Genomic DNA, 23,453 nt, shown 5'->3' with positions numbered 1-23,453 from the left:
AGACTTCTACCAAGAATATTTGCAAAATGCTGATGCTTTAAAATTAATACTCCCCTTGCTTCTGGACATTAAGCTTTACATATTTAAAAATGTTTTTCATTGATTTTTGGAGATAAAGGAACAGAGAGAGAGAAACATCATTGTGAGAATGTAACATTGATTCACTGCCTCCTACTGGGGATTTAGCCCGAAACTAGCCTGGGCATGTTCCCTGAACGGGCATCAAACTGGCAACCTTTTGGTGCATGGGATGATGCCCAACCAACTGAGCCACACCAGCCAGCGTAAGCTTTACATTTTTAGAACTATGGAAGAATTTTTGAAAAATTCCAATACCACCTTTCATATTTAATAAAATTATGGAAGTCTTGCATGAGGTTATGAAGTTTTTTAATCAATTTGTGTACAACAAGGCCACAGTGGCTCTTCTCAGTTAGAAAATATTAAATTATTTAAGAAGAGAACATCAGAGATGGAATCATGGCTGATAAAGTGTTTGCAATCTCATGCTTGGTTCATTTAACTGGGCTCTCTAAGGTTCTTACTTTCAGATCAGTCTCTCTGTCTTTCCCCTTTCCATTTCTCTCTCTCTAAAAATCAATAGAAAAATCTTTTTTAAAAAGGGGAAAGACAGAATGAGAGAAAATATTTGCAAATCATATCTGATAGAGACCAGTACCCAGGAAATATTTTAAAAATATATATTTTATTAATTTTTTACAGAGAGGAAGGGAGAGGGATAGAGAGTTAGAAACATCGATCAGCTGCCTCCTGCACACCCCCTACTGGGGATGTGCCCACAACCAAGGTACATGCCCTTGACCAGAATCGAACCTGGGACCTTTGAGTCCGCAGGCCGATGCTCTATCAACTGAGCCAAACTGGTTAGGGCCCCAGGAAATATTAATGAGTCTTACAATTAAGAAAAGGACACCCAATTTTATAAGGGAAAAGATGTAAATAGACATTTCTACAAAGAAGATAGTGACCAAAAAGAATATGAAAAGGTGTGTAACATCGTTAATTATTAAAGAATTGCAGATCAAAACTACGAGCTATCACTTCACAACCACTAGAATGGCTATAATTTAAAAAGTAGAAAATAACAAATATCAGTGATAGGAGGAGGAATTGGAAGCCGCATTCATTGCTGGCAGAAATGTGAAATTGTGTAGCTGCTTGGGAAATTCCTCCAGAGGATAAACAGAGTTCTCACATGACCAAACAATTCCACTCCTAAGTATCTACCTAAGACAAATGCAAACATATATCCATGCAAAAATTTGTACTCAAATGTCCATAGCAGTATTATTCACAGTAGTCCCAAAGTAGTAACAACCAAAATGTTCATCAACAGATGTATCTAAAAGTAAAATGTGGAAAGAAAAACCAAGATGGCGGCATAGGTTAACGCAGGAGTTTGCTGCCTCGAACAACCACTTCAAAAATACAACTAAAAGACAGAACGGACATCATCCAGAACCACAGGAAGGCTGGCTGAATGGAAGTTCTACAACTAGGAGGAACCGAGAATCAGAGGAGGCGCAGTGCTGAAGTAAAATACTAAGGTGCGCAGTGGCGCGGGCTGGTGGCTGAGGGCGTGGTTGTCTGTTTCAATCCAGAGGGAGCTTCAGACTCAGAGCTCCAGATCTGGGCGAGTCTCTAGGGACCCAGACCCAAACAGGAGAAGCAGGACTGTCTGGCTTTGGTCCCTCCGAGGTTTGCAGCGCTTGCTGGGACAGAGAGGCAGAGCCCCTGGGGACGGACTGAGAGCAGCCATAACTGCTCCCTCCTCCGCCCTGTTGATCCCGTGGGACCCGCCCCGCCCAAGCCCTGCACAGAGCCATTTGCCGGATAGCCTCAGGCAAAGGCTAGATTAGCACCTCCCTAGAGGACACAAGTTCTTCCACTGCAAACACAGCTGATTATCACAGCCAGTCGGCCTGGAGGTCAAATCCCTCTAGTATTAACTATAACAATCAAGGCTTAACTACAACAAGACTGCGCACAAAGACCACTAGGGGGTGTACCAAGAAAGTGTAAAAAAAATGCGGAGACAAAGAAACAGGACAAAACTATCAAGGGAGGATATTGAGTTCAGAACCACACTTTTGAGGTCTCTCAAGAGGCTTCTAGAGTCTATCGATAAACTTGATGGGATGTACAGGAAATCTAATGAGACCCTCGATGGAGTGATAAAGGACCATCTAGAAAGTAAGCATACACTAACTGAAATAAAGAATATTATACAGACTCCCAACAGCAGACCAGAGGAGCGCAAGAATCAAGTCAAAGATTTGAAATGTGAAGAAGCGAGAAACACCCAACCGGAAAAGCAAAATGAAAAAAGAACCCAAAAATATGAAGATAGTATAAGGAGCCTCTGGGACAGCTTCAAACGTACCAACATCAGAATTATAGGGGTACCAGAAGATGAGAGAGAGCAAGATATTGAAAACCTATTTGAAGAAATAATGACAGAAAACTTCCCCCACCTGGTAAAAGAAATAGACTTACAGGCCCAGGAAGCGCAGAGAACCCCAAACAAAAGGAATCCAAAGAGGGCCACACCAAGACACATCATAATTAAAATGCCAAGAGCAAAAGACAAAGAGAGAATCTTAAAAGCAGCAAGAGAAAGAAACTCAGTCAGCTTCCTTCCCGGCCTGCCTCGCGCCCGGCCGTGCTGGGCCAGAGCAGCCCAAGATGGCCGACTTCGAGGATCGGGTGTCGGATGAGGAGAAGGTACGCATAGCTGCTAAATTCATCACTCATGCACCACCAGGGGAATTTAATGAAGTATTCAATGATGTTCGGCTACTACTTAGTAATGACAATCTCCTCAGGGAAGGGGCAGCACATGCATTTGCCCAGTATAACATGGATCAGTTCACACCTGTGAAGATAGAAGGATGTGAAGATCAGGTCTTAATTACAGAACACGGTGACTTGGGTAATAGTAGATTTTTAGATCCCAGAAACAAAATTTCCTTTAAGTTTGATCACTTACGGAAAGAAGCAAGTGACCCCCAGCCAGAGGAAGTAGATGGAGGTCTGAAGTCTTGGAGAGAATCCTGTGACAGCGCTTTAAGGGCCTATGTGAAAGACCATTATTCCAGTGGCTTCTGTACTGTTTATGCTAAAACTATAGATGGGCAACAGACCATTATTGCGTGTATTGAAAGCCACCAGTTTCAGCCTAAAAATTTCTGGAATGGTCGTTGGAGATCAGAATGGAAGTTCACCATCACACCACCTACAGCCCAGGTGGTTGGAGTACTTAAGATTCAGGTACACTATTATGAAGATGGCAATGTTCAGTTGGTTAGTCATAAAGATGTACAGGATTCAGTAACTGTTTCGAATGAAGCACAAACTGCCAAGGAGTTTATTAAAATCATAGAACATGCAGAAAATGAGTATCAGACAGCAATTAGTGAAAACTATCAAACAATGTCAGACACCACATTCAAGGCCTTGCGCCGGCAGCTTCCAGTTACCCGCACCAAAATTGACTGGAACAAGATACTCAGCTACAAGATTGGCAAAGAAGTGCAGAATGCTTAAAGGCTTGATTTAAGATTCTTCAGTACATGGAAAGAAAGGTTTCAATGTATGGTCATATGATAAATAAGTGATTTATAAACAAGAGTGATATTTTGCTAGGGCTTTCAAAGTTAACAGGTTTTCTAGCCTCATGGAATACTGTTGAACCTATAGCATTGTCTTGATACTTTTATGTTCTCTGACTTGTAATTTTCTGTTTTCACTATATCTACTTGTAAATTTTTTTTTTTTAATTCTGCCACATTTAATGATGGAGAGAAAGGTCTATCCTGGAGTCATTTTACTGTTTAGAAAATTTTCCTAGCCATAAAGCCCTGTTTCTGATATAGACAGGTAATATGTTCACTGCTTTTATACCCCTGTCCTTCAGAGCACACCTGGTACTTCCATGGTTTATACTGATCATCAACAGCTAAAGAGGCTGTGCTACCAACTGTAGCCAAATGGAAGACACATCCATCCTCTCCCTCAACTGCCTTGATCATCTCTTAGAGCATTGCGTAACTGTAGTTTTCAAAAGTTTGGATCGGGGCTTTTCAGGTCTTTTGTTGGGCACAGGAAGTTTTCTGGAAATTCTATTATAGCCAGCTTCTCCGGAGAAGTTGTTTTTAAATCCAAAGACTTGAACCACATTCCCTGCACATGAACGTGTTTGCTTTTTTCCCTTCCTTATTGTCTCCTTCCCGTCTAGTACCATTGTAGTTGAAGATATCTGCATTTTTAGCAGAGTTTTACCCATTATTGTTTTTTTAATATTCCAGAACTGCTGACATACGAGGGATGTAGTAGAGTATCAGAGTTGAAAAATGAAGATGAAGAAATAATAGGTATCTGTGCTTTAATACATGTGGCAGGATTGTACTATAGGCAAACAAATCAAACAGCTCTGTAAATCACAAACAAAACCTAAAAATGAACCAAAGTGAAAAGGATAACTTCCCAGCAGTATCTTTCTATTGTAGCCTGTTATTTAAGGGAATACTAGTGATTTGTTCTAAATAGGATGTAAAACTTGTTCTACATGACTTTTCCTCAGTCCTGCCTGCCAAGAACTTAAATGTAACTGTGATATAGCAACCCTTCTAGGTTTATGGGCAGGTATATGTGTGATCTCAGAATACACAGGTGACATAGATATGATATGACAACTGAAATGGTGGATTCATTTACATTGTTTACACTTCTATGACCAGGCCTTAAGGGAAGGTCAGTTTTTTAAAAACCAAGTAGTGTCTTCCTATCTGCATATACATGTCAAAAAAGAAGGGTGTTTGTGCTTCAGCTTTGTTTTTGCTCAGTAATACAGTCAAGCAAGAATTTGTTTCCAAGAGACCTATTGAGCTGTGTAAGCATATTTGTTTATTTCAAATAAAATATATTTGTATTATTTGTCATTCATACTATCCATCCATACCACACCATCCTCTGTATCAGGTAGTCCAATAGAAATATACCTGTTTTGTTCTAAAAAAAAAAAAAAAAAAGAAACTCAGTTACTTATAAGGGAATACCCATACGACTGTCAGCTGATTTCTCAACAGAAACTTTGCAGGCCAGAAGGGAATGGCAAGAAATATTCAAGGTGATGAATACCAAGAACCTACAACCAAGATTACTTTATCCAGCAAAGCTATCATTCAAAATTGAAGGTCAGATAAAGAGCTTCACAGATAAGGAAAAGCTAAAGGAGTTCATCACTACCAAACCAGTATTATATGAAATGCTGAAAAGTATCCTTTAAGAAGAGGAGGAAGAAGAAAAAGGTAAAGATACAAATTATGAACAACAAATATGCATCTACCAACAAATGAATCTAAGAATCAAGTGAATAAATAACCTGATGTACAGAATGAACTGGTGATTATAATAGAATCAGGGACATAGAAAGGGAATGGACTGACTATTCTTGGGGGGAAAAGGGGTGTGGGAAATGCGGGAAGAGACTGGACAAAAATCGTGCACCTATGGCTGAGGACAGTGGGTGGGGAGTGAGGGCAGAGGGTGGGGTGGGAGCTGGAAGGAGGGGAGTTATGGGGGGAAAAAAGAGGAACAAATGTAATGATCTGAACAATAAAGATTTAATTAAAAAAAAAAGAAAGAAGAATTTGATCAAATCCTCAAAAAAAAAAGTAAAATGTGGTATATCCACACGAAAAGAACATTATTTGGCCAAAAGAAAGGGAATTTTGATGCAATTTTCCTCATGGCTAATCCTTGGAAACGTTATGCTACGTGAAATAAGCCAGCCACAGAAGATTCCCACATGTAGGATTTCACTGCTATGAAGTGTCTAGAATAGACAAAATCATTGAGTAGAGTAGTGGTAGCCATGAGCTGTGGGGAGGGGAAGATGGGGAGTGACTAATAATAGATACTAATGTTTTGCTTAGGGGTGAGAAAATGTTTTAAAATTGATTTTGTGACACGTATAATTTTCTAAGCACACTACAATCTTCTGGTGTGTACACTTTAAAGGGTGAATATTATGGTATGTCAATTATATCTTAATAAAGGTATGATTAAAAAAGCAAATAAAATTTAAAAATTCTGTGATGCATATTTAGGAAGCAAATTGAGAAAGAAAAGTCACAAAGTAGTTACCATAAAAGACAGAGGCAGGATTATCCCTGAAGCAGGAGGACATGTGATTGGCAATGGCACATGGGTGACTTCGAGCTAAAACTGTTGATTACTTGATCAGAGTTGGACTTATGTAGCTTTCTCTTCTCTCTCTCTCTCTCTCTCGTATTCATAATATAAAATTAACCCTCTTTACTATTTCTAAGTGTATATAGTTCAGTGGCATTAAGTACATTTTACATGGTTGTGCAACTATCACCACCATCCACTTCCAGAATGTTTTCATAATCTCAAACTGAAACTGTCTTCATGAACCAGTTTTATTACTCTTTCCCCAGCTTCTGTAACCTCCACTTCTTCACTTTCTGTTTCTACCAACTTGACTACTCAAGGAACATCATATAAATTAAGTCATAATACATGTGTCCTTTCTTTTTTCTTTTAAAAAAATGTATTTTTATTGATTTCAGAGAGGAAGGGAGATGGAGAGATAGAAACATCAATGATGAGAGAGAATCATTGATCGGCTGCCTCCTGCACACCCCACACCGGGGATCAAGACTACAACCTGGGAATGTGGCCTTGACCAGAATCGAACCCGGGACCCTTCAGTCTGCAGGCAGATGCTCTATCCACTGAGCAAAACTGGCTAGGACACACGTATCCTCTGTGCTGAATTGTTCACTCTTAAATAATTTACTGAAAATATATTTATGTTTTATTCACATTTTGTGACTGTACTATGATTCAAAATTTAAATTTCAGAAAAGAAAAAAGTAGTGGTGCAAATTGGAACAGAATGCATATATATATTTCCAGTTTCAGTATGAAACAGAGAGGAGATACTGGATGTCAACTGGAGAGTGATGTGGGCTAAGAGTGATGGTTTGATAAAGATGAAACATTAGAGCATATAATGAGATTAGGTCCAATGGATAAACAGATGTTTCAGATATAAAACACAAAAGGGACAGTTGGAATAGTTAAGTCCATGAGAAACTGTTAAGGGAAGTAGACCCCACACACAAGCAGCAAATTGGCCTTAGATTGGAGTATGGACAATTTATCTACCAGAGTCAGAGGAAAATTTAGATACAGGTGACTCAAGTGGTGTCTCCATGTGAAAGTACATTTGATTGCTTTTATTTTTCTCAATAAAATATGAGGCACGAAGACATTAGGAAAGTGAACTGACCAGCAAAATGTAGGAAGAGGGAGGTACATTTTGAGGTCATGAATGTGCCATTCATCAGCATAATTGTGGGTTTTTCTAGAGACACTTTGACTCTTTCAGGACAGACATGAAGTGAGCACAAACAAATAACATACAACAGATGATACATCAGAGCACCAGATGATACATCATAGCATCATTACCTGAGAGTCATTTATTCATTCAATAAGTAATTGTAGTTAATTTTAAAAAGTAGAAATTTAAAAAAAAAACATTTAAAAAATGTTTTTACAAAAAGATAAGGGAGAGATAGAACATCTATGAGAGGGAAAAATCAACATGGATGGGCTCATGCACGGGCTGCGCATCATGCTTGAAACCAGGGCATGTGTCCTGATCCCGAATCCAATCAGCAACTCCTGGTGCATAGGTTGATACTCAACCAATGAGCGACCCTGGCCTGGCTAGTTCTTCTATTCTTAAACTTGGATGTACTAGTATAAGGATGAAAACAGAAGTGGGCATTGAACAAATGTAGGTCATTTTCAAACACGGGAGACTTTGTGATACCTGGTCTTCAATTGGCATTATTATAGGGTACTGATATGTCTGGGCCATCCAGAGAAGGGTGTGTGCCTGGAGTTACCAGCCAATGTGCCCATGAAAATCACACATAAGAGAAGGCTACTCTGTTGGCCTCTCCCAACACATTTTTCGACAGTGTTATAAATAGAACTTGAGAGACTGAATTTTGATTATGTTAAAAAAAAATTGGAGTATTGTCCCTTGCCCCATGATCATCAACCCATTTAGGTCTACCCCAGTGATGGCGAACCTTTTGAGCTCGGCGTGTCAGCATTTTGAAAAACCCTAACTTAACTCTGGTGCCGTGTCACATATAGAAATTTTTTGATATTTGCAACCATAGTAAAACAAAGACTTATATTTTTGATATTTATTTTATATATTTAAATGCCATTTAACAAAGAAAAATCAACCCAAAAAATGAGTTCGCGTGTCACCTCTGACACGCATGTCATAGGTTCGCCATCACTGGTCTACCCTGAGGCACAGGACAGCCACCACCTTGTCTTATCTAACAGCCTGCCTTCAGAGATGTGCATAACACTATAAAGCCTCATTGAGAGATCAATAATATCCTGAATTTGATGCTTATATGTTACAGAGTAAGAGTTTTAGAAGAGGGGAAATGGGCAATGGAGTGTGCCCACCAATGATCTCCAAGCCGCCTGGTCTGGAACATTAGTAGTTGGCTGAGCAACGGACACAGGAGGGTGGAAGTTCCGTGTGGCACAGTTGAGGAAGGCACAGAGTTTTTGTTTCCTCTCCCAGGGTTTGCAGTCCTTCTTGGTAATTACATCACCACAATATCAAAGGACTGTAGCCAAGGATCACTGAAGCTAATGCTATGGAACGAAGCCACAAAAAGGACACTATCTGAAGGATAAGAGAGGTCAGAGAGTCTAGAAAGGACACAGCCAGAGGTAGGCAGTACCCACCATTTATGCAGCCAGCCAACACCTGAGGCTAATCCCAGTGCCTAACGGTCTGTATGTCAAGGAGCGCTTCTGTTCAAGGACACAAGCCCTGCATCAGCCACTGATTCACTAGGGCCATGTCAGTGCCCACCTTCTCTACAGAGGAACCAAGAGGTTATGTATGAGACAAGCAGAGTGCTTCAGAACTGGGCTGCCCAGATGAAGGGCTTGGCGCTGGTACTGGTGCCAGGATCTTCACGTGTCAGGTTGGGGATTGTGCTGGTGTTGGTACTGACTTTCCTGCCAAGCTTGTGCTGTGACCTGGGGTCAGTATATTATTTGTCCTATGAGATAGTCATCCCCAAGGCTCTGACAGTTGAGGGAAGGCAAGACCCAGGGGAAGAGGCATCTTATGTGATATCTATGCAGGGCCAGAAACAGCTGATTCACCTGAAAGTGAAGACAGACTATTTTATCAAGAACTTTCCAGTCTTCAGCTACCACAGTGGCATCCTGGGACAAGAAATGCCTTTCATCTCACATGACTGTCACTATGAAGGCTACATAGAAGGACTCCCGGGTTCTTTTGTTTCTGTCAACACCTGTTCAGGCCTCAGGGGCATCCTGATTAAGGAGGGGAAATCCTATGGCATTGAGCCCACGGACTCTTCAAAACGGTTTGAACATGTGTTGTACACCATGGCTCATCAAGCTCCAGTCTCCTGCAGTGTCACTTCCAAAGACAGCCCAGTGGTGTCCACCAGCCGACAACAAGGGAGCAGGAAGCCTGGCGGTCTACAGGAGCTGTCCTACTTGTGGTCACTCACCAAGTATGTGGAGATGTTTGTTGTGGTCAACAACCAGCGGTTCCAAATGTGGGGCAGTGACGTCAATGAGACGGTCCAGAGAGTGATGCACATCATTGCCCTGGCCAACAGCTTCACGAGGGGAATAAACACAGAGGTGGTGCTGGCTGGAATGGAGATTTGGACCGAGGGGGACCTCATAGAGGTCCCAGTGGACCTGCAAGTTACACTGGGGAATTTCAACAGCTGGAGACAAGAGAAGCTCCTCCATCGTGTGAAGCATGATGTTGCCCACATGATTGTCGGACAGCATCCTGCACAGGGTATGGGACAGGCATTTCTCAATGGTGCCTGTTCAAGTGGTTTTGCAGCAGCTGTTGAATCCTTCCATCATGAAGATGTCCTGCTGTTTGCAGCGCTCATGGTCCATGAGCTTGGGCACAACTTGGGTATTCGGCACGACCACTCAGCCTGCATTTGTAAAGACAAACCCCTCTGCCTCATGCAGGACAATATCACTAAAGAAAGTGGCTTCAGCAACTGTAGCTCTGACGACTTCTACCAGTTCCTCCAGGAACACAGAGGGGCCTGCCTATTTAACAACCCTCAGCAGCACAAAGGCCGCTTGCGGAGGGGTTCCTACTGTGGAAATGGTGTGGTGGAGGGTGAGGAGCAGTGTGACTGTGGTTCTGCCTGTTACACTGACCCGTGCTGTGACCAAACATGTAGCCTGAAGGGGAGTGCAGAATGTAGTGATGGACTCTGCTGTGTTGGTTGCCGATTGAAGAATAAGGGATCCATGTGCCGTTCTGCTTTGGGAGAGTGTGACCTCCCAGAGTATTGTGACGGTACCTCTGCAGAGTGCCCCGCAGACACCTATAAGCAAGATGGGATGTTGTGCGGTAGACTGCACTACTGTGTTGGGGGTCTGTGTAGGAACCCTGATAATCAATGCATGGCTATGTATGGGGACACTGCACGGTCAGCCCCAGAAAACTGTTACATTTCAATGAACAGCAAAGGGGACTGGTTTGGAAACTGTGGCCGTCCCACCTCGGCAATGTCAAGATATGTTAAGTGTTTTGATGATAATGTATTTTGTGGGAAAATTATATGTACAAATATTATACGGGTCCCATCCATCAAACCCCATCACACACTGATCCAGATTCCTTATGAAGGTGACTTCTGCTGGAGCTTGGATGTCTATAACATTACTGATATCCCTGATGAGGGAGATGTGCACTCTGGCACTGCTTGTGCCCCAAACAAAGTCTGCATGAATTCCTCCTGCACTGATCATGCTGTGCTCAACTATGACTGCAGACCAGCAGAAATGTGCAATGGGAGAGGAGTCTGTAACAATGTAAGGCACTGCCACTGTGAGGCTGGCTATGCACCCCCCGACTGCAGAACTCCAGGAAATGGGGGGAGTGTGGACAGTGGTTCTCCTGACAAAACAGAGGTTGAAAATCCAAGTGAGGATGAAAAGAACAGTTATGGTGTTGATCATGAAAATTTTGGCAAAGGTGGTGAGAATAGAGATGAAAATGAAAGCAAGGATGTGTTGTTGTTTGTATTCCCCTTTTTTGTTTTAATAATAGTATTTATTTTTTGTTTCTGTATCTTCTTTTACTGGTTTTTATTTTTTGTAATATTTTTCGGTCTAATTATTGGTGCCCATCTTGGGGCTGACGAGGATTTTTTACAGAGCTCACAAGCGATCTCCAAAAGAAGAGAACACTTGCATAAGAAGAGGACGATGACATTAAGAGAGGAAGGGTCAACAACAGAAAATGAGTAGTGATAGGAAGAAGTCTTCTATAGCAAGCACTTCAGACACTTGGTGGAAGAGGCTCAGTAGAGTAAATGTGAAGTGGGTATTGACAGCAAAAGTGTCTCTGATGGGGACTGTAAAGACTATAGAAATGTGCTAATGTAAAGGAGGGATTTTCTTCTATCTTTTACTAATTAATTATATGTGTATAAGTGAAATAATTTATAAAACATTTTACTATATTTTCCTTTTTCACATTTCATTAAGTCATTTAAATAAACTCTTCTCATGGATCATTCCTATCAGAGTCTTGTCCTAGTTGGCCCACTTTTTTTTTTTTTAATATACTCTATTGACTTTTTACAGAGAGGAAGGGAGAGGGATAGAGAGTTAGAAACATCAGTGAGAGAGAAGCATCGATCAGCTGCCTCCTGCACACTGCCTACTGGGGATGTGCCAGCAACCAAGGTACATGCCCTTGACTGGAATCGAACTTGGGACCCTTCAGTCCCCAGGCTGACACTCTATCCACTGAGCCAAACCCGTTAGGGCAGTTGGGCCAATTTTTGAGTTACCAGTTTTTCAGAGAATGCTACCTTCCATCATCTGTTTTTGACATATATATCTGTGCCAGTTTTTTTCATCCAAATCACAACTACACATTGTATTAGGAAGGTTATTTGATTTGTAGTTCTCATTGAACTGAATAAGTATACCCATGAAATAAAAATATTTTAAATTAAAAAATAGCCCTAACCTGTTTGGCTCAGTGGAGTAAGTGTTGGCCTGCAGACCAAAGGGTTCCAGGTTAAATTCCAGTCAAGGGCATGTACCTTGGTTGCAGGCTCCTCCTCTGGTTGGGGCCCAGGTCCTGGTTGGGCATGTGCAGGTGGCAACCAATTGATGTGTTTCTCTCACATTGATGTTTCTCTCTCTCTTAAAATATATTTTTATTGATTTCAGAGAGGAAGGGGGAGGGAGAAAGAGATAGAAACATCAATGATGAGAGAGAATCATTGATCAGCTGCCTCCTGCACACCCCCTACTGGGGACCCGGCCCACAACCCAGGCATGTGCCTTTGACTGTAATCGAACTCGGGACCCTTCAGTCTGCAGGCTGACGCTCTATCCACTGAGCCAAACCAGCTAGGGCTTCTCTCTCTTTTCCCCTCTCTCTTCTACTCTCCCTAAAAATCATTGAAAAAATATCCTTGGAGGAGTATTAACAAAATATATAAATAAAAAAGTAAATAAGAAGTAAGTAACAGTGTTCACATAAGGCATCAGTTAGGCTTTCTGTGGTCTATAAACCTTAGATTTGGGACTCTCTGGAAGGGCTCTATCTGATCCAGGGTGGTGTGATCACCCTGTGTCTGAGTACATGGGAGAGAGTAAGCAACCTAGGCAAGAGGCAAGCTTGTCCACTGCTGAGTCTAGTTGGAAGTATTCCTTTTTCCTATTTCTTTTTTTCTACTTTTCTTATTATATTTATTTCTGATTTCCATTATTAAGTTAATATTTTATTGCCTGACAATCCAAAGGGACAGAGCACTGGAGGGTTGTTAACTGTCTGTAGGAGAGCACAAAGGATGTAAAATAATATTATCAATTGTGTGCAAGACATTATTCATTTTTTATTAATATATTTTTATTGATTTCTGAGAGGAAGGGAGAGGGAGAGAGAGATAGAAACATCAATGATGAGAAAGAATCACTGGGCACATGCCCTTGACCAGAAGCATACCTGGGACCCTTAAGTCCGCAGGCCAATGTTCTATCCACTGAGCCAAACCAGCAGGGGCCAAGACATCATTCTTAACACTTCACGTTCATTGTCTTAATTTAACCCTCCCATTCACTCCATTAGACCATCTTCTTCCAGATGAGGAAACAAAGACAGAGTTTTGCTTAGAGCTAGTAAAAGGTGGAACCTACATCCTACCCCAGCTATGACTGAATGTACCTTCTCCACTGCCTCATGAGTCTTTTCCTTCAGTAAAAAAAAAAAAAAAAGTGACCAGGAAGACAACTGACATGTCTTTACTCGCCCAGAACATGGCTTTTCCCTCATTGACTCTAATGAAACAAAAGCCTTACAAATGGATGCTGTTTTCTACCACATTGTATAGTCATTATCGGTGAAAGTGTCTTTTCTTCATTCCATTCTGACATCATGGAGTGGCAGGTTTGTATCTTTTGTTCAGCTCTGAGGGCCCTGCTGATTGTAAATGCCCAGTAAATGTTGACCACGGGAAGGATTTACTAGAGCCAACCTTAGGATAGGATGCAATTCTGCTAAGTTTTACATTACAATGTTGCAAACATTTTTTATTTAAATATTTACATTTTTTAACTTGTCATGTTTACAAACAATTTCAGAATAGAATTTTAGTGATCCACTGGACACCAAATTTCTCACTGACATGTTTTCTCAAAAGCAAGATCAGACTTCTGCCAAAAATGTTTGCAAAATGCTGACTCTTTAAAAAATTTCTTAGAAAGATCCAATACCACTTTTGTTACCTAATAAATATTTAGAAGTCCTGCATGAGGTTGTGCTGGAATGAAATAAATGAGAATATGAAGTTCTTGTATTAGTTTGTAACTGACAATGCCATGGCGGCTCTTCTCACAATTAGAAAACATTTTTTTAATTATTTAAGAAATGAACATCAGTGGTGCAATCATGACCGACAAAGTGTGTAAAACCTCATGCCTCTTTCATTGCTGTAATCCAACTGGGCTCTCTCATGTCCTGACTAAGATAACCCAGAAATTGATTTTTGTCTCCACAGTCTGGAGTTCAGGAACTTCCATTGCTTTCCCCTGTTATCTAGAGTACGCAATGTAAACTTGGTGTGGCAATAAAATCCTCTGACTATTGGGAGGTCCATTCCATTTAAATCACAGTCTCCTATGACTTTTGTTCAACATGACCTCAGGCATTTCTTGCCTGCTCCCTTTTGGCCTAGGAAAGCCTTCCTCTTTCAGCACTAGCTTTTCTAGTGGCTTTATCTCTGCAGAATGCACACTGATCATATTCCAGAGGGGCTTTTCTTCCCATTCCTTTCCCTTTCCTGCTCCATGGTTTCTGATGATGTGCTTGCCCCAGGAAGACAGTTGCCTTCTCATTTTCTCTTTTATTAAAAACTTTAAAAGCAATATAAACTAATTATGAGGGATCCATTCCATGTGCCCCGTCAACCTTCTGCATTTTTTCTAATATCTGGAAAACTCTGGCTAGTGAAAGTTCAGTTAACCACAGGAATATTTTCTGCAGCCTGGGGATCTATATGCGCATATTTCTAGTAAGCCTAAAAGATTCATTCTTGAAGGCAGAGGGATCTTCATCTACTTTCTGTCGAACTGCCTGTATCATATGCAAACTCTTTTGTTTGGGGACCCCCTTCCTGAGCCCCCCTACTATACACTTCTGATAGTGTTCAAGTTGTTTAGTTTAAATTAAACTAGGCTGGACAAGCAGAATACCTTGAGCAGGGTCTGGGGTGTGATTCGGGCCTTTCTCATGTAACTGAAGTGCTTCCTCTCTGGCCTTACCAAGCACTAGTCTCTTTTCATCCTCAGTTAAAAGGATGTTGAGCAGGGCCTGAATATCGGCTCCATTGGGGTTGTGAGTGGCAAAGATGGAATCTACAAACCTGTAATTTTTAAAGGGTCATCTCAGTAAGAGGGATTGGAGTTTTTCCAATTGAGTAGATCTGAAGTAAAGAAAGGGGAATGGGCCCAGTAATATCCTGCTGGGTGCCCATCCCCTGTGGCTCCCACTGGTATACGGCCCAGAGGGGAAATTGCCCTGCTAAGGAGTTAGCCCTATCCCCTCCAAATTCAGTACCCCACCTCATCTTTGAGGGGAAGGGGTCAACCGTCTCAGGCTTTCTCACAGTGTCTACAGCTTCTGAGATTCCAGGATAGGGAGGGAGCTCCTTTGCTGTTGGGAGCACTTGGAGCCTGTATATCATCCCATTCCTGACACCAGAGGACAGCCTTAACAATGGACCCTAAAGCAGCCTCCTCCTGTTCCTGTTGCTCCTTCTCCTTCTCCTCATGTTCTCTACTTTTTGGTACTACCGGTACCTCATCTTTTCTCTGAATGATCAGCTTAGTTACTTCCTATTTCCATCAGAATCAAAATTATGCAATGACATAAAAGCCTGCATATATTGTATTTCTCCCCATTTCCCTGAACCTTTTATGAAAAGATTCTAACTCTAATATAGTACAACTAGTGACCTGGTGCACGAATTTGTGCACTTTGAAAGGAAATTAGTTAGAAGGTGGCCGGCAGGGCGGGAGTGGGCGAGAGGGGCCAGACACTCCCTGGAGCCAACCTCCCGTGGTCCCTCCCTTGTGTCTGCAGAGTGAGCGGGATCCCTCTGGCAGGTGGGGTCCTTCGGCCTGATCTGAGGGGAATGGGCTGAAACCAGCTCTCCAACATCCCCCGAGGGGTCCCGGAATGTGAGAGGGTACTATGCAAAGTTGCTGTCATATAGGGTGTGGAATGCAAACGCAAGTGTGCAGTAAACCAGATTTGTGGCCAACAGTGCCCCAGCAAAAACATAACCCACGGCCAAAGGTGGAATCACGTGGCCCCTCGAGGAATCTGGCTCCCTCCTCTCTGGTTTCAGGGTGTGTCACCCAAGAACCGTTGCTGCCAAGTCACTGCAGCTCAGCAGCTCCTGCGTTAAGCGTCTGCCCCCTGGTGGTCTGTGCACATCATAGTGACTGGTTGGAAGGTAGGAGGGACACTTAGCATATTAGCCTTTTATATATATACTAGAGGCCCGGTGCACAAATTTGTGCACAGGTGGGGTCCAGATGGCCCCACCCACATTGGGGGGTGACCGGGGGTGGGGCCGGCCGGGCGGAGGGGCCTCGGACTGTTGGCCGGCCAGCCCCATTCCCTGGTTGAACTCCTGGTCAAACTCCCAGTCGAGGGGACAATTTGCATATTAGCCTTTTATTAGATAGGATATATATAATTCAAAGACCCATGTGATGGCCACCTTTCCCCAGAATCTAACATATACACCAGTCAAACATATATGAATGTTTATTCCAATACTGCTGGCAATATGGCAGAGCAGCAGGTCATCCACAAAAATCTGCTCTGCACCCCACCATAAGCCAGCTGCTTATATTGGGTTCATGGGGAAAGAGCCAAATGGTATGCCAAATGGGCAGTTAACAGGTAAGCAGGCTGGAGATTTGCAAAGGCCTGCAGGTATGCAAAATGACTGGCGATCTTCAAAGGGCTTAGTGATATGCAAAGGCTAGGGTCTTCAAAGGACTGTGTGTAACTGCCAGCCAGGTTAGAATGCGCCTTCTTTAATCAGACCAAAACAATTACGGTTAACAGAGCATGATGAATATTTCTTACAATTCTAGCTGGTTCCCCAACATTCTATTTCTGCCCCTATCAATTGGATTTGGCAATGATTTCTCACATATGATACCAAAGGCACAGGCAACAAAAGACAAACTGGAGTTCATGAAAATAAAAAAGTTTTGTCAATCAAAAACCACTATGAACAGAGTAAAAAGATAACACAAGAATAAGAGAGAAGATATTTGAAAATCACATAGCAGGGAAGAGATTAATATCCATAACATACAGAGAACTCCTAAGCCTCAACAACAAAAAAACCAACAACCTGATTCAGACAACGGGCAAAGGACTCAAATGAATATTTCTTCAATAAATATACACCGATGGCCTATAAGCACAGGAAAAGATATTCAACATCACTAATCTTCGGAGAGTACAAATCAAACCTACTATGAGATACCACCTCACACCTTATAAAAAAAAAACAAAAACAAAACCCTCTCTCTAAAATCAATAAAACATATTCCTGGGCCTGGCCAGTGATGTTTCTTCAATAACTAGTGTGAGAGAGGATCTGAAGAATATGGAAGTCCTTGTGTACTGTTGGTGGGAATGGAAAACGGCACAGCCCTATGGAATACAATATGACATAAAAAAATTAAAGATAGAATTACCATATGGTCCAGCTATACAACTTCTGAGTATATATCCAAAAGAATCTAAACCAGGGGCTTGAAGTTATGTTTGTATATCCATGTTCATAGCAGCATTATTTATAACAGCTAAAATATAAAGCAAATTAAGTGTCCATTGACAAATGAATGGATGAATAAAGTATGGTATGTACATACAATGGAATGTACTCATCATTAAAAAGACAGGAAATTCTGTAATATGCTACAACATGAATTGAGAGGAATTGAATGTCAGTAAAAAATTTTAACAAGGATGGGGTCAAGGATAGGTAACCAGGCATAACTCCAAGTCTCCCACTCCCAGACATCGGCGTCAAGGTCCTGATTAGACCCTTGTAACTGTAAATCAAGAACGTTTGTGGTTTCTGTGTATAAAACCTCGTGGAACACAAAGCTCGGGGCTGTGACAGGAGAAAGCCTGTGGCAGTCACTGGCCAGTTCAATAAATCCTCGCTTGCTGTTTAAGACCTAATTGGAGTTGGTGGTCTTATTCTCGCGAATGTTGGTCCACAACAGAATGAACCTTGAGGACATTATGCTAAGTAAAATAAGCCAGTCACAGAAAGACAGATACTGTATGATTCCACTGTATGAGGCACTCAGGTTGTCAAAATTATAGAGACAGAAAGTAGAATGGCAGCTGCTAGAGCGGGGGAAAGGAGGCAATGGGGATTAATGAATACAGAGTTTGAATTTTACAAGATGAAGAGTCAGAAGATGGCTAGCGGTGATGATATGTATTTAATACCTCTAAGCATACACTTACAAATGGATAAGATATCATTTAATATCTTATATAAGTTTATTTAACACAAATAAATTGGAAAAAAATGGAATACTTCTTTCTCTGGCCAGGTTGCTCAGTTGGTTGGAGCATCATCCCATACACCATAAAGATTTTGGATTCAACTGCCTGTCAGGGCACATACCCAGGTTGGACTTTAATTCCCATCTGAGGCATGTATGGGAGGCAAACGATCAATGTTTCTCTCCCACATCCATTTTTCTTTCTTCTCTCTAAAATCAATAACATTTATTCCTGGACCAGGCCAGTGATGTTCAGTGTTTAAGCTTCGGCCCATGAACCAAGAAGTCACAAATGAGGTTCTTTATCAGGGCACATGCCCGGGTTGTGGGCTCAATCCCCAGTATGGGGCATGTAGGAGGCAGCCATTGGTGTTTCTCTCTCATTGAAGTTTCTATCTCTCTGTCCCTCTCCATTCCTCTCTCTAAAAATAAATAAGAAGATATTTTAAACAAAAACATATTCTTGAGTGAGGATTTTAAAAAAACTTAAATATTTCTCCACTATAAGAGACATCTTTTTGTTGTTGTTTTGCTAATCCTCACCCGAGGATATTTTCCCATTTATTTTAGAGAGTTGAAGGAAGAGGGAGAGACTGAGAGAAACATTGATGTGAGAGAGACACAACGATTGGCTGCCTTTTGCATGCAGCCCAACCAAGGCCAGGGAACCTGCAACCGAGGTACATGCCCTTGACTGGAATCAAATCTGGGACTCTTCAGTCCACAGGCTGATGCTGTATCCACTAAGCCAAACCAGCTAGGGCAAGATATCTTTAGGAAAGTGAAAAGAGAGTTCACAGAATAAGGGAAATGTTTGCAACTCATATCTGATAGGAACTAGTAACCAGCAAACATTAACGAGTCTTACAACTCAACAAGAAAAGGACACCCAGATTTATAAGGGCAAAGGATGTAAATAAAAATTCTTACAAAGAAGATATAAATGACCAAAAGGAACAGGAAAAAGTGGGTAACATAATTAATTACTAAGGAATTGCAGATCAAAACTAAAATAAGATACAACTTTACATCCACTAGACTGGCTATAATAAAAAAAGTAGACAATAAAAAATGTCAGTGATGATCAGGAGAAATTAGAAGCCTCACTCATTGCTGGCAGGAATTTGAAATTGTGCAGCTTCTTTGGAAATAGTTGAGCAGTTCCTCAAGAGGATAAACATAGAGTTCTCACATGACCAAACAATTCTACCCCTAAGTATCTACCCAGGAGGAATGAAGACATAAGTCCATGCAAAAATGTGTACTCAAATATCCATAGCAGTATTATTCATAATAGTCCCAAAGTAGAAACGACCAAAACATTCGATCTAAAAGTAAAATCTTGCATATCCACAAAAAAAGAACATTATTTGGTTAACAAAAAGGAAGAATTCATGCAATATACTGCAGGACTAATCCTTGGAAACATTATGTGAGGTGAAATATGCCAGTCACAGAAGATTACAACATGTAGGATTCCACGGCTATGAAGTGTCCGGAATAGACAAAATCATTGAGCTGGAGAATAGACTAGTGGTAGCCATGAGCTGTGGAGCGGGGAGAATCGGGAGTGACTGGTAATAGATACTAGAGTTTTCTTTGGGGCTGAGAAAATTGATTTGATGACAGCTGCATAATTTTCTGAACACACTACAAACCACCACCATGTACACTTTAAATAATGAATGTTAAGGTATATGAATTATATCTCAATAAAAGTGTGATAAAAGGCAAATAAAATAAAATTACCTAATTCTGTGATGCATGTTTAGGAAGCAAATTGAGAAAGAAAAGTGACAAAGTAGATACCATCAAAGAAAGGGGTCATGAGGACCTGGCAATGGCACATGGGTGACTTCTATGGAGCTAAAACTGTTGATTACTTGATCAGAGTTATACTTACACAGCTCCCCTCCCTCTGTCTCTCTCTCCAATATTCATAAGATAAAATTAACACTCTTTACTATTTCTAAGTGTACAGCTCAGTTGCATTAAGTACATTTACATTGTTGTGCAACCATCATCAACATCCATTTCCAGAACGTTTTCATCATCTCAAACTGAAACTGTCTTCATTAACCAGTCCTATTACTCGTTTCCCAGCTCCTGTCACCTCCACTTCACTTTGTCTCTATTAACTCGATTACTTGAGGAACCTCATATAAATTAAGTCATAACACGTGTCCTTTTGTGTGTGACTGAGCTGTTCTCTTCCAATTTACTGAAAAATATATTTATGTTTTATTCACATTTTGTGGCTATGCTATGATTCAAAATTTAAATTTCAGGAAAGAAAAAAGTATGGGTGCATATTGGAACAGAATGTATATATATTTCCAGAATTTCATTATGTATGAAAGAGATCTTTTTTTTTATTAATGTATTACATATGTGTCCTTATCCCCTCATTGACCCCCTCCATCCCCACTCATGCCCTCACCCCTGTGGTGTCTGTGTCCATTGGTTAGGCTTGGTTGATCTCTCCCCCACCCTCGCCTACCTTCCCTCTGAGGTTTGACCATCTGATCGATGCTTCTCTGTCTCTGGATCTGTTTTTGTTCATCAGTTTATGTTGTTCATTATATTCCATAAATGAGTGAGATCATGTGATATTTATCTTTCTCTGACTGACTTATTTCGCTTAGCATAATGCTCTCCAGGTCCATCCATGCTGTTGCAAATGGTAGGAGTTCCTTCCTTTTTATAGCATCATAGTATTCCATTGTGCAGATGTACCACAGTTTTTTAATCCACTCATCTGCTGATGGGCACTTAGGCTGTTTCCAAATCTTAGCTATTGTAAATTGTGCTGCTATGAACATAGGGGTGCATATATCCTTTCTGATTGGTGTTTCTAGTTTCTTGGGGTATATTCCTAGAAGTGGGATTACTGGGTCAAATGGGAGTTCCATGTTTAGTTTTTTGAGGAAACGCCATACTGTTCTCCACAGTGGCTGCACCAGTCTGCATTCCCACCAGCAGTGCACGAGGGTTTCTTTTTCTCCGCATCCTCGCCAGCACTTGTCATTTGTTGATTTGTTGATGGTAGCCATTCTGACAGGTTTGAGATGGTACCGCATTGTCGTTTTGATTTGCATCTCTCAGATGATTAGTGACTTTGAGCATGTTTCATATATCTCTTGGCCTTCCTTATGTCCTCTTTTGAAAAGTATCTTATTTAGGTCTGTTGCCCATTTTTAATATATATATATATATATATATATATATATATATATATATATATTATTGATTTTTTTTACAGAGAGGAAAGGAGAGGGATAGAGAGTTAGAAACATCGATGAAAGAGAAACATCAATCAGCTGCCTCCTGTACAGTCCCTACTGGGTATGTGCCCGCAACCAAGGTACATGGCCTTGACCAGAATCAAACCTGGGACCCTTGAGTCTGCAGGCCGACGCTCTATTCACTGAGACAAACCGGTTAGGGCAGTGATGGCAAACCTTTTGAGCTCGGTGAGTCAGCATTTTGAAAAACCCTAACTTAACTCTGGTGCCGTGTCACATATAGAAATTTTTTGATATTTGCAACCATAGTAAAACAAAGACATATTTTTGATATTTATTTTATATATTTAAATGCCATTTAACAAAGAAAAATCAACCCAAAAAATGAGTTCGCGTGTCACCTCTGACACTCATGTCATAGGTTCGCCATCACTGGGTTAGGGCAACCCATTTTTTTGACTGGGTTGTTTATCTTCCTTTTAAGTTGTACGAGTTCCCTGTAAATGTTGGAGATTAAACCCTATCAGAGATAACATTGCAAACATGTTCTATCATGCAGTGGGCTTTCTTGTTTTGTTGATGGCTTCTTTTCTGTGCAGAAGCTTTTTATTTTGATGTAGTCCCATTTGTTTATTTTCTTTTTAGTTTCCATTGCCTTAGGCCAGTGGTCGGCAAACTCAGTCAACAGAGCCAAATATCAACAGTACTTCTTCAAAACAGACTCGCCCAGGCCGAAAACCGACTTCTGCGCATGGGCCACGAAGTTTCAATCGCACTGCATGCGCACCCACACATGGCATTTTGTGGGAGAGCCATACTCAAGGGGCCAAATTGCTGCATGTGGCTCTCGAGCCGCAGTTTGCCGACCACTGCCCTAGGCTGAAGATATTGCTTCGACATATGTCAGATTTTTGCAGCTTGTGGATTTCTCTAAGATTTTTATGGTTTCCCATCTTACGTTTAAATCCTTTATCCATTTTGAGTGTATTTTTGTGTATGGTGTAAGTTTGTGGTCTAGAGGAGATTTTGGATGGTGACTGGAGAGTGATGCGGGTTGAGAGTGATGGTTTGATAAAGATGAAACATTACTGCATATAATGAGATTGGATCCAACGGACAAACTGATGTTTCGGAAATAAAAGACAGAAGGGACAGTTCAAAAAGTGAAGTTCATGAGAAATTGAAAGGGAAGTAGACCCCACTCACAAGTAGGAGAACTGGCCTTAGTTGGAATATGGACAATTTATCCATCAGAGTTGGAGGAAAATTTAGATACATGTGACTCATGTGGTGTCTCCATGTCAAAGTACTCTTGATTGCTTTTATTTTTCTCAGGGGAATATGAGGCACGGAGACATTAGGGAAGTGAACTGACCAGCAAAATGTAGGAAGAGGGAGGTACATTTTGAGTTCACGAATGTACCATTTGTCCACATAGTTTTTCTAGAGACATTTTCATTCTTTCAGGGCAGGTCTGACGCAAGCACAAACAAATAACATACAACAGATGAGACATGACCGCACTTTTACCTGGGAGTCATTTATTCCTTCAATAAGTAATTCTAGTTAATCTACTCTTTTATTAACAATATGTTCTTACTGATTTTTTGAAAGAGAGGAAGGAGAAGAGAGATAGAAACATCTGAGAAGGAAACATCAACGTGAGGATCCAGCATGACACGCAGGCATGTGCCCTGATCCAGAATCTAACCAATGACCTCATGGAGCCTAGGTCAATGCTCAATCTCTGAACCATATTGGCCTGGTTAATTTATCTACTCTTAAACCTGAGTGAATAAGGATGAAAACAGAACTGGGCACTGGATACATGTAGGTAATTTTCTTTCTTTCTTTTTTTAATCCTCACCCGAGGATATTTTTCCATTGGTTTTTTTAGAGAGAGTGGAAGAGATATGGAAAGACAGAAATATCGATGTGAGAGAAACACATCGATTA

General features: G+C 41.1%; 3 protein-coding genes across 5 annotated transcripts in view; 2 read left to right on the top strand and 1 right to left on the bottom strand.

The window, feature by feature from the left end:
- Nucleotides 1-23,453, bottom strand: part of TMEM116 (transmembrane protein 116) — a 185,919-nt gene that overhangs the window by 34,576 nt on the left and 127,890 nt on the right. Inside the window, exon 11 of one of the 3 annotated variants that reach the window (XM_070399555.1) lies at nt 4,899-5,031. The exons of the other annotated variants lie outside the window; for them this stretch is intronic. Within the exon in view, the coding sequence (XP_070255656.1) occupies nt 4,963-5,031 (69 nt within the window). The 3' untranslated portion in view covers nt 4,899-4,962. Of the gene's footprint in view, nt 1-4,898; nt 5,032-23,453 lie in introns of those variants that run through there. 3 annotated transcript variants of the gene reach the window in all.
- Nucleotides 2,680-4,129, top strand: LOC138997739 (F-actin-capping protein subunit alpha-1-like). Its single transcript, XM_070399562.1, has one exon. The coding sequence runs from the start codon at nt 2,707-2,709 to the stop codon at nt 3,565-3,567; it is 861 nt and encodes a 286-aa protein (XP_070255663.1). The 5' UTR covers nt 2,680-2,706; the 3' UTR covers nt 3,568-4,129.
- Nucleotides 8,998-11,469, top strand: LOC138997675 (disintegrin and metalloproteinase domain-containing protein 1-like). The gene has a single exon (XM_070399430.1). It carries the CDS (start codon nt 8,998-9,000, stop codon nt 11,428-11,430), a length of 2,433 nt encoding a protein of 810 aa, XP_070255531.1. The 3' UTR covers nt 11,431-11,469.

This window comes from Myotis yumanensis, unplaced genomic scaffold (genome assembly GCF_028538775.1).
Source record: "Myotis yumanensis isolate MYYU_CA2020_CCGP unplaced genomic scaffold, mMyoYum1.0.hap1 SCAF_19, whole genome shotgun sequence".
Lineage (NCBI taxonomy): Eukaryota > Metazoa > Chordata > Mammalia > Chiroptera > Vespertilionidae > Myotis > Myotis yumanensis.
Note: the sequence above shows the minus strand (reverse complement) of the source record. Positions and strands in the feature narration are given on the sequence as shown.

Coding starts and splice junctions, on each gene's coding strand:
- LOC138997739 (XM_070399562.1), top strand. CDS start 2,707: ATGGCCGACTTCGAGGATCGGGTGTCGGATGAGGAGAAGGTACGCATA.
- LOC138997675 (XM_070399430.1), top strand. CDS start 8,998: ATGTATGAGACAAGCAGAGTGCTTCAGAACTGGGCTGCCCAGATGAAG.